Below are 14,859 nucleotides of genomic sequence, written 5' to 3'. Positions count from 1 at the left end.
GAAATCCATTTAAGAAACACTTCTAGTCATTTGCAAAACCATGGTTGCACACATTAACCATTATTCTACTGAATGTCCCACTACATCAGGCATTAGGGATAAATTCCTCTTTGACAAGGACACATATCTCTAGACAGATAAAATTCTTGAATCAGATAATGAAAATTACACAACCCAACTGCCAGAAAAGTAAGATCTAAATTCAGTAACTACTGCAATAAACTTATCTCAGATGCTTGGTCACATCTAATTCTCTGTGCTTTTCAATTTTTTGTCACAATTAACTTCCGCTGGAATTTTTATACATTATTTGTCTTTGTCTTCGAAAGTTCAAGAAGTGCTTGAAAAATGAGTCAAGTTCAGGTTTTATTTGCCCACATTCTGCATTGGGGTGGATACCCACAAAGGGTCTCCCTTTATCCACCAGTCAAGAAATAGTCTCCTGACTCACTAGAGGTGTCTTTTATATCCTAGATAAGATAAACAGTGTAATATGATCCCATCAACAATTAAATTCTTTTGATTTTGCCAGAAATTCTTAGTTGCCATACTTTTTATTCTCCTGCTAAAGACTGTAGCCACAGGGTCCTCTTTTCTGGACAATCCCAGTTTCCTCATCTTCCAGAACCTAGAAAATCTAAACCTGGTTCCTGTGGCCCTCCTCATTTGTCTAGCCTGGTGCTTAATTTCCCTGGGTGCCAGTCACTCACAATGATTATTGTCAATAGGCAAGCAGGGGTAGGGGCAGGCAGAGGGCAAACATCCATTGAATTTCACCACCCAAGAGTTATGCTAGATTTTGTTCATCTATGAAAATCAAGAATCAGTATATAAGTATCAATGGTTTGGTTGTGACTTTATTTTTAATAATCTTGTTATTATGTCTAATTGTGCAAGTCATTCTCAAACCATTTTGAAAGTAGGATACATAGACACCCCAAATAAATAGAATCAGAATCTACTAAAATTTAGATGATATTTCTTTTATTTTACATGTTTTCAAGATTTTCAGGATCTGATCTACCAGCATAAAGATGAGTCATCAAAAGCAAGTAATACCCAAGGCATTCAATACAGGCTGACTCAGACCAGAAACATCTGATCACCCTGATCGGAGAAAATATGGCAACAAAAAGAGTTACCTGACACTCTAGAATTAAAGTGTTTAGAACTAGACAGGAAAGGATGGCTTCAGGAAAGAAAAATCCATAGCAACTCATTCCTACCAGTGCTAGAAAGCTTAGAATACTATCGGGCCTCTAGAACATATAAAATGCAATATTCAACTACATCATATTGCACACAGCACAGTGGCAATCAATATTTACAGCAACTTTGGGAATCCTTGCCTCTTAAGATTCTTTATCATCACATACTTTTTTCAAAACTACCAAAACAGTTCCAATCTTCCTAAAGTACCTAAATGCAAAAGAAACCACAATCTCTCAAAACAGCACTTGAAAATCATAGTATAAGGGACAAAGTTTTACCCATTAACAAGCAGCACTTAATACTGAATGTCTCACTGCAATATGTAAGCAATAAGTGAATTAGGATGGTGTATTAGTTTGCTAAGGATGCCACAAAGTAACACAGACTGGTAGCTTAACCAACAGAAATGTATTTCCTCACAGTTCAGAAGGCTGGAAGTCCAAGATCAAGGTGTCAGCAGGGCTGGTTTCATTCTCAGGGCTCCCTCCTTGGCTTGCAGACAGCCGCCGTCCATCTCACTGTGTCTTCACATGGTTTTTCCTCCAACACACTAGTGTCTGTGTCCAAACCTTCTCTTTTCATGACAATAGTCATATTCAATTAAGGACCACCCAAAAGATTTCATTTTAACTTAATTACCTTTTTAAAGACTTTATTCCAAATACAGTTACATTCTTAGGTACTAGGGGTTAGAACTTCAGCGTATGAATGGGGAGGGGGAGACACACAATTCAGAGCATAACAGGTGGTTCTACTCAACAAACAGCATTATTTTCAATCCTATGTGGGACCTTCTGTGTTTTCCTTATATGGTTACAAATTGACCAAAATAGTTCCACTCTTTTTCTCACTTAATGTGAACAGATATGCAATCATTAGAATTAGGTTCAGCTCACTTGCAAATTGGTAGTCCAGTACTGTGACCACAGCAGCCATGGTGAAGGAGACTCCAAGCAGGCAGCCCATGCTGGAATGCCTGCATGTGACTGAATCTCACCAGGCCGCATGTTACTCAGCAGTAAAATGGGGATAATCACATCTTCCTTGCAGGGTTATCAAAGGAACTTAAATAGGAGACTACAGGTAAAGATCTTGGCACAGTGTCTATCACCATAACAGAAAGCCTTCCTTCGGCAGATCTCTTGAAACTGGGAAGTAAAGCACTTAACCTTCGAGTTAACATCATCAAAACCCCGAGACTCCTAAAACGGAAAGCAATGTTCACATCATCTCCCCTAATTCCTTCGGACTAAGGCCCAGAGTGTGTGACCAGCTCTCTGCAGCAGAGCTGAGATTGGAAGTCTTGACTCCAAATTCCTAGGGCCGGTGCCTTCCCTGTCCCTCTCTCAGATATGTAAGAGAAATGTCAGCAGTGAGCACGATGGGCTGCTAGTCGGAGAGAAAAAGGCCAGCAGTGACACACAGGGCCTGCCAGTCTGGATTCAGGAGTCACGAAAACTCAGAAACCAAGACGTAAGACAGCGACACCACAGCTCAGGCTGGCATGGGTCAAGCTGCCTCAAGCTGTCCCCAGCCACAGCTCCTGACTCCTGTCCTGGTCTCACTCGACCACAAGAGAAAAATGAGGCAGGAGGCCTGTTTCTTCTCCATATGTTCCTTCTTACAACCATATTTAAGTTCAACCTCCAAATCCGCAGAGCTGAAAAAAAACATTTAGCCAAACATAGCTCTCCCTTAGGATCCAGGGACTCCCAACAGGCAGTTCGCCTTTTGTTCCCAGCTTGGTAATTCAAGTTCTTTAAGAAAGGGGGCCTCATCAGTCCTGACTCACACCAGGAGTTTGGTGCTTTTGGGCTCCCACACCTCTGCCTGCCACTTCCTGTGGAGCCTGCATCTTTCTCCCTCCCACACCTTTCAAAGTCTAAAGCACCTGCTGTGGGCTCCGCTGGGCCCTGCCACTATGCCCTTGGCATTCACTCCCACACACTGAAGGCAGCTGACTGGAAGTGCCTGAGACCCTGGACTGGAAGGCTTTGTATTCTACCCAGGAGGAGGTCGTAAACAGTTACTGCCCCAAGAAACAGACCTCAGAACAGCCTGACAGTTGGTGGACAAAACTCCAGCTCCCTGCCTCTAGGCTGGCATGAGCCCACAGACTCCCAGAGCTCTCAGTGAGAATCCCAGCTGCCCAGAGGAGTAAACAGCTTGAGAACTCACCCTTTCCTAGCTCCCTCCTCCTTGCCTCAGGGTCTGCTACCAGGGGACCCAAAACCAAGGCAGCATCCTGTAGGACTCCCAAGTAATCCCACCTTCCCCAGAAAGCCTCCCCTCATCACCAAGTCTCTCAAGTCACTTCCTATCATGTGGTAACACTATTCGTATACAATGTAATCTCATTTCTCTACCACAGGCTCTTGAAGAGGAGAAATTCTTTTACACGGCTCTGAATTCCCCCGTGTTGCTCAGCACAGTGTCTTACGCAAATGAGAAGCTCAATAAATGTTTGTTGACTGAATGAAGAATGAATTAACCATGCCAGTCAGCAAGAAGGTTGGGCTCTGTATTTAAGCTAACTGAAACTACATCAGTGTGGCTGTCTGCTTCTTTCCAAAGCACAGCGTGAACTGCTTTTAACAAGCAAATTACTGCATGCATGTATTTCTTTAAATTAGCATTTTCTAGATATTCATCTTAAATCAAACACCTCTGATTCCCAGAAAATCAGAACAAAGATTTTTTTCCTAAATTCAAAACTACCTTACTCTCCAAGTTTTGGGTCTACTCCTCAGTTTTGGGAGTCAGTCACCCAATGTGGATGTCTTACATCGATTTCACCCAGAGTTCTCCCTGGGCATCATTCAAGATGAACGTACAAAGACGTGTCACATCCCCACACTCTCTTGCTGGAGTAGTGTTCTATTAAGAAGGAACATAATGCTGCCTTTTTAACCAAGAAGGCATTACCCTTGATGCATCCTAAGAATTCTTTCCTCTCTGTATTGGGCAGGGGCCAAAAGCAGCACAGGGATTTCACTGCACAATAAACAGGACAGCATGCTGAGGGCCTGGGTGTTCACCTCAGACCAGTCAGATGGCCTGGAAACTTAAATATCCACATATATGCAACAGCCTGCAAGTCACATCACGTTCTTTAATGGATGTCTGGTGAGCAGCTCTGGGAAAACTGGACAAGTACCAAGTGTCTCGCAAGCACGCTTTCAACTCAATGGAAGTATATGTTATCTGAATCCCCAGTGCCCACTACCTCGAGCACATATCAACCCAGGGCCTGCCAAATTGTCTCCTTTTTTTTTCTTCAGCCCACTTTCAAGAGAGAAAGATTACATAGTGCACCCCTCCCTTCTCACTTACTAAAGTCAGAAAAAGACTGACTGAAGCCAAAGGGAAGACGAGCAGCATTTCTTATGAACTGAGCTGCTCTCACCAGATCATAAGCTCCATGAGATCAATGACTCTTCTCCTCAATGCAGAATCCCCCAACATCTCAGCGCAGTGACTGCCTCACTGAGGTAATAAAATTCCTTGTTAACGAACATGTGTAAGCACCACATGTTATCTCATCTAATCCTTGCAAAAACCTACAGCTTCAAAAGGAAACTAAAGCTTAAGAAGCTTAGAATATATCCATACGATGGTATATTACTCAGCTACAACATGGATGAACCTCGAAACATTATGCTAAGTAAAAGAGGCCAGTCACAAAAGGGTACACATTGTATGAAACGTCCAGAATAGGCGAATACATGGAGACAGAATGTAGGTTAGTGGTCACCAGGGGCTTAAGGGAGAAGGGAATGGGGAGTGGCTGCTAATGGGTACAGGGTTTCTTGGGGGTGATGAAAATGTTCTAGAATTAGTTTGTGGTGATAACTGCAAAACTTTGTGAATACAATTTTAAAACACTGAATGGTAAACTTTAGAAAAATGAGTTTTGTGATAGGTGGTGGTGGTCATGGTGGAGGTGGTAGAAGAGGAGGGGGAGGAGGAAAAAGAGGAAGAGGAGGAAGAGAAGGAGGAGGAGGAAGAGGAGGAAGAGGAAGAAGAGGAGGAATAGGTGGAAGAGGAAAAAATGAAGAAAAGGAAGAAGTTAAGAAGCTTGCCCAAGATCAAAGACTTACCCATGCTTTCAAACAGTATGCCGCTCTGATCACGGTTATTCTCAGTAAACATTTGCTGAAAACACCAGCAAATATATGGGTAATATAGGCTTTGGCATAATTCTAATCACACACAGAGAAGAGACAATCAATCCTCAGACCTTCTGAGATTTCCCAGGATCAAGAATTGTTGATCTAGTATCAATCATACCTCAATAAAGTGGATAGTAAAAATCAAAATTAAAAATACCTAAAATGCTTGTTTGACATTAAAAAAAAAAAAAAAAAAAGGAAAGACAAGAACGTTACCCCAGTGATCTTTTCAAAACCTTCTGTAACTTGGAATAACGGCTGTTTTAGAGGAAACACTAAACAAAAATTTTAAAGAGGAGCACCCTGAGAGGAGTGTAATTAAAGGACCTCTAAGGCCGTAACTAGGACCTCTGGGGCTAAATAAAATAGAAATCTGACCATGTCTCTTCCACGCTTACTGCCATCCAATGGCTTCTCACCCACACTCCTCACCATGGACCACAGTCCTTCATCGCTTGGCTACAGAGCTACTTCCTCTCTGATCTCGTCTCCTCGTTCTCCCACTATCCCCTGCCCTGCACTGCACTCTGGTCATAACGTCCTCTGCCCTTCTTGAACATCACACATCTTCCTCAGCTCTGGCTGTCTTGCTGTCCCAGCTGTGCAGAACCCTCAGCCTTCCAGCAACGTGTGGTGGCTCCTCTTTGACAACCAGGGCTCAGCTCAGGTTCCCTCCTCAGACAGGCCCTCTTGCTTCTTCTGACCATCTAAACCATGCTGGACACCACACCTTCAGTCCCTCTCCATCTGATATGTCTTTATGTGGCGGTCCACTGTCTGCCTTCTCCTCTGGAATGAAGCTCTAAAAGGGAAGGCACAAGTCTTGTCTGTCTTACTCTCAGCAATATCAGCACCTACAATAGCCAGAGGCACATAGCAGATGCTCACTCAACATTTGCTGAACAAATGAATAAAACACACAGCACTGGGGCCAGGCGCGGTGGCTCACCCCTGCTATCCCAGCACTTTGGGAGGCCAAGGCAGGTGGATCATGAGGTCAGGAGATCGACACCATCCTGGCTAACACGGTAAAACCCTGTCTCTACTAAAAATACAAAAAACTAGCCAGGCGTGGTGGCGGGTGTTTGTAGTCCCAGCTGCTCAGGAGGCTGAGGCAGGAGAATGGCGTGAACCCGGGAGGCGGAGCTTGCAGTGAGCCGAGATTGCGCCACTGCACTCCAGCCTGGGCGATAGAGCCAGACTCTGTCTCAAAAAAAAAACAAAAACAAAAACAAAAATAAAACACAGCACTGCCATGAGATGCCTCTGCAAGCCAGATGCAAACCAGGCTCTCCTCTCAGGAACTCCTGTCGGGTTAGTCCTCACAAGCTGAGCTTCTGGGCCTGATGAGGTCACTAACCCTGCAGATTCTATGGTCACCACCTGGATTAACTTATGGTAACACCTTTATGTGCTCACACCTCCACACCCTGAGCCCACATACTTACCAGACACCTTTCCCTCCTCTGATAACTTAACACCTTTGCCTGTAATATAGCAATGATCATCCTATAGTGGAAATGAGGTCCCTCTTTCCTCAGAAGCTCTTTTGGGTCCTCTATTACAGACTTAAACATTCTCTTGACTCTCTGCCTTTATTCTAATACATATCAGACTTTTTGGTTAATCCCAGACAGAAGTCATCTAAACCAGAGCCCACCCCCAGCAATGCATCTCATGTTCTAATACAGTTCCCTCGTCTCCAGTTCATCATGTCAGCCTTGCACACTCAGGTTGCACTCAGAAAGCTCAGGACAGCATGAGGGATGTATTACATTAGTCCATTCTCATGTCTCTCATAAAGACATACCTGAGACTAGGAATTTTTAAAGAAAAAAAGCTTTAATGGATTCATAGTTCCACATGGATGGGGATGCCTAACAATTATGGTGGAAGGTGAAGGAGGAGCAAAGTCATGTCTTACATGGCGGCAGGCAAGAGAGCATGTGCAGGGTAACTGCCCTTTATAAAACCATCAGATCTTGTGAGACTTTATTCACTATCACAAGAACAGCAGGGGAAAAACCTGCCCCCATGATTCAGTTACCTCCCACCGGGACCCTCCCATGACACATGGGGATCATGAAAGCTACAATTCAAAATAAGATTTGGGTAGGGACACAGCCAAACCATACAGCACACAAGTGCAGCTCTCACGGCCTCTCTCTCACTGCAGCTAGTTTTCCCTTCAGAGACCTCCATCTGTCCCCAGTTCATAGCCTCCTCTTGACCTCATCTCCCTTCTAACCCAGACTGGATCCTGATACTTAACTACCCAAGTTATTCATGAGTATTCAAAGAGCTTTGCCTCCACTGTTGTTCTTCTGTGCTACCACAGAGACTGAGCCCTGGGTCCACACTACAGTCTGCCTCCTTCATTCACACTCTGCAGTGAAAAACCACTCTGATTTTTAAAAATAATAAAAATAAAATGTAAAAAACACCACCAGAAAGAAATATACAAAGACTAACACACAGCACATGATTTCTAATGAAGGTTGCTCAAACATTCTTGAATTTGACCTTGATGGGTTTCATCGCTCATTCGTCCCAACAATTTCGTCATTTTCCTCAAGGCCCAACCCAACCTCCTTCTCCATCCCAATCCCTACAGTAAATAACTTCAGAAATGTGTTTCTTCAACTCCATCCCCTCACCTGCAAGTCAGTCTCCACCTGCACACACCCTACAGCTTCACACCAGTGCAGGACAACCTGTCTTTCCTGGTTCAAAACTAAGTTCTGCCCTTGTGCTTTGATCTAATTCCCTTCAGTCTCTAACCAGCTGTTGCCCTATAGATTATCTCCTCTCTCCTTTCTGCATCTTCAACCTCCCACTCTTATCAGTTCCATCTCTCAGTCTACCAACTTGCTCTGTTAACTTGCTCTGTCATCACTAAAAAGCCCTGCCTTGATCCCAGTGTCTTCTGCTCTCTTTTCTTCTCATCCAAACCTCCTCAATGGATATTTGCTGCCTCCACATCGTCTCCTCTCATTAACTCCCAGCCTACTGTAACCTGGTTTCTGTCCCCTCTCATTCCCCCCACCTCAGAGCTTCACTGAAACTGCTGCTTTCTGACCACCGGTGACTGCTCAAATGGCAAATCCAAAGAGCAAATTTTGCCTCTTACCTCATTAGATTATTCTACAGCATGTGCCAGTAGATCACTCTACTGCAGATGACACTGTAAATCATACCTTCCCATTTAGAAACTCTGTTTAATCATTCTCCTGATTGTCCTATTTCTCCAATCACTCCTTCTCAATCTCCTTCATGGGTTCTTCATCTTCTCCCCTCCTCTTATCTGTCTTCTCAGCTTTCTCCCCTCCTCTTACCTGTCTTCTCAGCTTCTCTCTCCTGCTCTACCCACCCTCCCTGGGTAACCTCATTCACAGCCATGTTGGTCATTAACATTTATATAAAAATACCTCCCAAGTCTACAATCTCTAGCTCTCATCTCTCCCCTGAGGTTATATCCAGCTACCTCCTGGACATGGCCTCATGTATGTCCCAAAGCCCCTCAAATCAATCATGTCTCTTCTGATGTCACATTCTCTTCCCTTCACCATTCAACCTGTTTGTTCCCTGGTACTGCCCATTTTAGCTAGACATCACCCTCCACCCAACCAACCAATCGAGGTACCTCTGTTAGCTTTAGCTATCCTCTTGTTATCCATATGGAGCAATCCTAATAATTTTTATCAACTGCAGATTTATTGAAAGTATTCCCTCTCCATGCCTCTTAGCACTTCCTGGGAACAGGACCTCTGTTTATTCCCCTGACTTGATTTTTCAGTCTAGGGGATAATGGCCCAGCACTTACATGTGAAATACCAGAACTTCCATGAGCTGAGCTGTCCCTAGGCTTACCTCTCCCAACTCATCTCCCTCGTCTCAACCTTGTCATTTATGAGGAAGCTCAACAAAAGGCTCATGCTCCCCTAACATGCCATAGTCCAACATGGCCTCGCCTCTTCAGACATACTATCTCACATGCCTGCCTAGAACACATTTCAAGATTTAGCTCAAGCATCACCTTTCCCAAGACGCCTTTTCACACTCCTCCAGCCTGAGAGCTGCCTCTCCTTGGTGCTACCATAACATTCCATTTTAACCTCCAGCATATTTCATACTCTTCTAAAATTATGTATTTGTCTATCAACCTTTAGAGTCAACCCAAGTAGACTCTAAATTCCTCAAGTCAGAGACTGCTCATAATAGGTGCTCAACTTGATTCCTTTGCATGCTAAGTGTTACTGATAACTTCTGGCACATTTCCAGACCTCTAAGTACCCTGGCCATCCCATATGACCCTTTCTCTGCCATGTGCTAATTGACTGGGAGGCTCTGCTATGGCTGAGATATTTTATTGCTCAAAACACACAACAGTGTTGGTTGTGATCCTCTTGCTATAGTTTGAAATGATGGTCTCCACCGCAGTAAGAGTTAAAGGAATTGAGGACTTACACTAAAATTAGCTCTATCTTGCCACTCAACATAGTGTAAGATTTGGCAAGACAAGTCTCTTAGGCAGGCAAACCGCTGACACAGCATGGTAAAACGGAATTCAACCAAAGAGGAAAACCTGCAATACCTTTTCACAGGCAATTCTGAGTTATGCTGATTCATTCTGACTTAAAGCTGCAATAACACTTGACTAAGTAACACCCAAGCTGACTTTGCATTTTTTTCTGCAGCGCTCACAGAATTTGGCATACAAGAAATTTAATAGTTGTTCTTTTTGATCCTTTGCAATTTCTCAAATATTGGTTGTGGTCACTTACATTATAGTGTTTGATAGCATTAACAGGTATTTTTCTTGCAAAGATGCAGTCCTGATCAAAATACTGACAAAAGCTTAAAATACTGACTATAATTTCTGTAACTCAAGAAAACCATATAGAAAATCTCTTTCACCAAAGAAAGGCTCAGTGCTAGATCTATTTGAGGCTGAAGAGCCTTAGTTAAGTCAACAGCTCTTGTTCACACTTTGTACAAAGACATCTGTACAACTGATTCCAACTTAGGAAACAGCATTTAAATATCAACAAACACATGCTCAGAGACAATCGGGTAAATTTTCATCAGGACCAAAATTTCTAAGAAACCATATTAGAGCAAATTCTAAAGCAAAGAATCTTCTCAAAATAGGTATTTGCAAGTCATCACTTACTCTGTTCTTCCCACAGAAGTCATGTGAATTGTATTATAAAGAGTAAATGGAAGAAATTTCTAGACTGTAGTCAAATTATACTTGAATCAGTACATTTATTATTGCTTCTTATATATAGTTATGATTATAGTTAACATTTAATTAACTGGTATTACTTCAAATATTTATTCCATTTAGAATTGTAATATGTAAGTGCTGTGTTTGAGATGCTTAACATGTTAAATGTCTTTTATTTCAGGAAAAAAACATAATTCACCGTTCAGAATTTTATACTTTACGTGTCTAAAATACATAATCTGCTAGAAAACAGTTGTTAAACAACAGACATTATTTCGACTAAACCAATATTATAAAAACAAAGCTTTATTGCACCTGCTACTTAAGAGGATTATGTCTAAATACTCACTTGTTCAGTATGAGGTCAAGAATGAATTTGGAGCCGAAGGCTTCAATCTGGAAGCTTGCCTGGGCCAGATGGACAGCCTATGGATTCAAAAAGACAGAATAATCTTAACTTACTTTCCTGTCTTTAAGACAGATTATTATCAAGAATGATATTTAAGAGGAATAACTTTTATGTATCAGTTCATTTCCTTATGTATCTTCATACAGCAATTCATTTCTTTAGGAGACTAGGTACAATATCATGGTTTTGCTAGGAAAATCTAAATATCTGGGGAGCAAAGAGCTAATAAGACAACCCATCCTTGAAAATGAAACCACTAAGATAAAAACCAACAGCATATTCTGCTGGACTTCCAAAGTGACCATGATGAATTATGCAAAAGTCTGACTAATTAAAGCTTGATTTCAGCCTGTTTTGTGCATAAAGCTAACCAATTCTTTCTGCACACCTAAGTGAAAAATCATGTCAGTGCTCTGCTCTTCAGCAGGAATTAGAACTTTCTCTGGAACTTTCTCTAAACGATGCATCAGCAGAATATGACAGTAAAATAGGAAACTACAACCTTCTAACTTCAGAAAGCACTTAGAACCTGGCCTTTTGTGAATACTGAGAGCTTATGTCCCCCTTTAAGAGTTAAATGTTTACAAATATTGTCATTATTTTGTCTTAATTCAAAATACAAAGATAATTCCATCTAAACATGAATCCTATTTACTAGGTGTTAAAGATTATTGCAGCTCACAGAAGCATCTTGAATATTGCAAATTAACAAATCAATGAAGTTTTGTCAAAGTATTAGCTAACATAAACCTCTCCTTTATCACACTATCAGAACAAGGCTAAATGAAACACCTATAGCATACTTCCTTTAACTCACAAACGTCCTTCCTCCAGAATTGCATTCCTAAGGCACAGTGGGTGCTACAAATCATCTGTGAAGTGCTCCATGCATGGTAACTGGACGCCAGCATGAACATACCAAGCATCCCCCTCCCAGTACTTTCTATTCCCACCTTTCCCCCAGTGCTACCCCATGCTCCTCTTTGCCTTCCCCTGTATTTTTGATGACTGAAACTCTCCCAATCCTTCAAAGGCGTCCCACCTGCAGTGGAAGGAAGTCTTCCTTCACACAATCTTCACACAAGGAAGTCTTCCTTCACACAATCTTCACGCTCAGGGCTTTGGAAGCACTTTATTTGTTCCTCCCTGTCTCTCCCTTTCCCATCCTTCCCCTAGGTGGTGAGCTCCACAACACATATGACAGGGGTCTTGCAAACAGGTCTAGGTTAATGACTCTTCCCCAGCATATCTGACCTTCCAAGTAATTCACCAAATATTCATTGTCAAGACCTTTTTGTCATACCAAACCTATAAAACACTATAAATAAACCATGACTTATACTTTCAGTCAAGCACATTGCCAAATCAGATAGTCACTCAATAATAATCCATACAATGCAAAAAGGAAACTAACAAATATTAAATTTTAAATACAAAACAATGAGAAAGAAGGCTCCTAAATCCTTAATGCCATAGGACGCCAAGTCGAATTCCAAACAACCTTCTAGAAAAGGGTCACCATACTTGTGGGCTTCCTGTATCCATACAACTATGAGAGAGAGAGAGAGAAAGAAAGAAACTTCTGTCAAGTGTGGTCTCTGTTATCCACAACAGAACCTCTATTCAATACAAATATCCACTGTCTTTAAATTCATTCTGTACCTTGAAGCATTAATTTTTGCATAAAGATATTTATATTTATGAATAATTTGTACAAGGAGAGATTTTTCAGCTCTGGATCCAAAAAGCTTTAAGTATGTAAAATTTAATTCCTAAGAATAAGATAAATCCTTAGTATAGTTTCTCTTAAGAATATTATATAGTAGAGATGAGTTCATTAAATATACCTCCTTGAACATCTTTATAAACACTAAGAAGAACTTGACAGTGACCCAGTAAAAAGCTTATTTCATAGCAAATAGGTGACACGACAAGTACAAACACTGACAACACTCTGTTGCAAAATAAGGTAATCTGGTGGTAAATGTAGTACCTTCATTTTATAGAACTGCAGGAGTTATACAATTTGATAAATGCTAAAATAGGTTTATACCAAGTCAATGTGACTAGCTTCAGTTTAATAGAATTTAATCAAAGAGCTAGTCAATCATACTGGGTTTTCCTCTGCTTTTGCATTCAATCATTCCACACAAACATATTAAGTCCTGCTTTGCATGTAAAGATAGCTGGGATACAGCTTCTGCCCTCAAAGAAGTGGTGGTCTCCAGAGGGGCAGGTAGAACTGTCAGCCTCAGCTTGCCTAATGGGCCACAGGACAGGGACCACAGCTGAACCCCACCCAGGCACAGAGGGATACAGAAAGGATCCACTGACAAGGTGCTATTTGAACAAAAACTCAAAAGATGAATAAGAATCCATGTGTCAGGGAAAGAAAAGACACTCGGGGCAGGGAGGAAAACATTTACAAAAATCGAGTCAAAATGAACGTGAGAAAAATAGGCTTTTTAAATTTTTTAAAAATGAATATGGCCTGTAGGAAAATGGTTTTCAGATGAAATGTCAAACAATGAATCTGAAAAGGTGGGATGGAGACCGGCAAGCTTCACGTGACGTGATCAGTGACATTTATGATCGCAAACAAGAATATGTGGCCAAGACAATGAGCCTTCCCCTAAATGACCATTCCCTCAAGCTCACTCAGCACCATTTCTGGCACACGCCATCATCATTATCATTATCATCATCATCATCATGATGATTTAAACATCTTAACAGATTACTCTCTAGAACTGAAGCAATTTATTATGCCAGCAACAAAATATCTGTTTATCCACTGGAAAAAAAAAGAATTTGATTTTATTACCTTTATCTGTAAGAATGTTTTAATATTTTAATTCTAAGAGGAAGCACATTTTCTATAAAATGATTTAAGATTTCCTCACCATATTCATCTTCTTTGTGAATGTATCAAATGGAATTAGTTTCATCTAATATATTTATATCCATTTTAAGTCATTTAAATATACTGATGTATGTTAGTTTTCTTACATTCTGTTTCTCTTTCCATTGCTATACATTCGACAAGTGTCTATACAGTACAGATTCTTCTCTATACCAAAATAAATACCTGACAAGTGTTACTTTTCCCTATCATTTTATTTAATTGTCTTAGGCACAATTAAAATAGTGTTTAACTTCTGGATGCTATGTATTCCATTTCAATTTGTCACTTTTTCTTTAACAAAATATTATACAGTTTTTATATATGCCCATTTAAAATATGTTTTCAAACCATGTAAAGTGAGTTCTCATCATTATTTTATAAACCACATTGTTGTTTTATATATATATATATACACATATATATATATATATTTTTTTTTACAGAATATTGGCTTGCTTCTTCCAAATGGTAGAAAAGTTAGAAGAATGGCTGGGATGAGTACAAAGTCTTATAATATACAGTCATATCATTTTTGGTTGATTTAACAGATTTTAGAGTTAATTAACTGACCAGCATCACTGAAATCTACTAAAAATACAAATACTACCTACAGTATTGTTCTTCTTTTACAAAGGAACTATGCAGTGAGGTTTAGAAATGTGTTCAGTAATACAAAATCAGATCCTAGGAATGCTTCAGAGAAGAGTTCATGAACCACATATTAGGTCAAAATCAGTTATTTTCTCTTTCGGGATATCTGTTAAACAGCCTTACTTTCATAAGGACATTCACTATAATAGCACTGTGGAAGAATGCAGGGTTTTATAGACAAAGAACATCATTTCACAACAAGAATGAGCACGTCCCTGGGCTCAGAATTACCACCCTGAAGGACTGAGAACAGCTGTTGCCTAACCACTTTAGTATTTTT

General features: G+C 40.8%; 1 protein-coding gene across 3 annotated transcripts in view; it reads right to left on the bottom strand.

Moving 5' to 3' along the window:
* Positions 1-14,859, bottom strand: part of ADAM23 (ADAM metallopeptidase domain 23) — a 173,064-nt gene that overhangs the window by 124,733 nt on the left and 33,472 nt on the right. For all 3 annotated transcript variants that reach the window (XM_003907860.4, XM_009182880.3, XM_009182879.3), the window contains exon 3: positions 10,964-11,040. In XM_003907860.4, coding sequence (XP_003907909.1) covers positions 10,964-11,040 — 77 coding nt within the window. The remainder of the gene's footprint in view (positions 1-10,963; positions 11,041-14,859) is intronic.

Source organism: Papio anubis, chromosome 10 (genome assembly GCF_008728515.1).
Source record: "Papio anubis isolate 15944 chromosome 10, Panubis1.0, whole genome shotgun sequence".
Lineage (NCBI taxonomy): Eukaryota > Metazoa > Chordata > Mammalia > Primates > Cercopithecidae > Papio > Papio anubis.
This window is presented reverse-complemented; position numbering and strand designations above follow the sequence as displayed.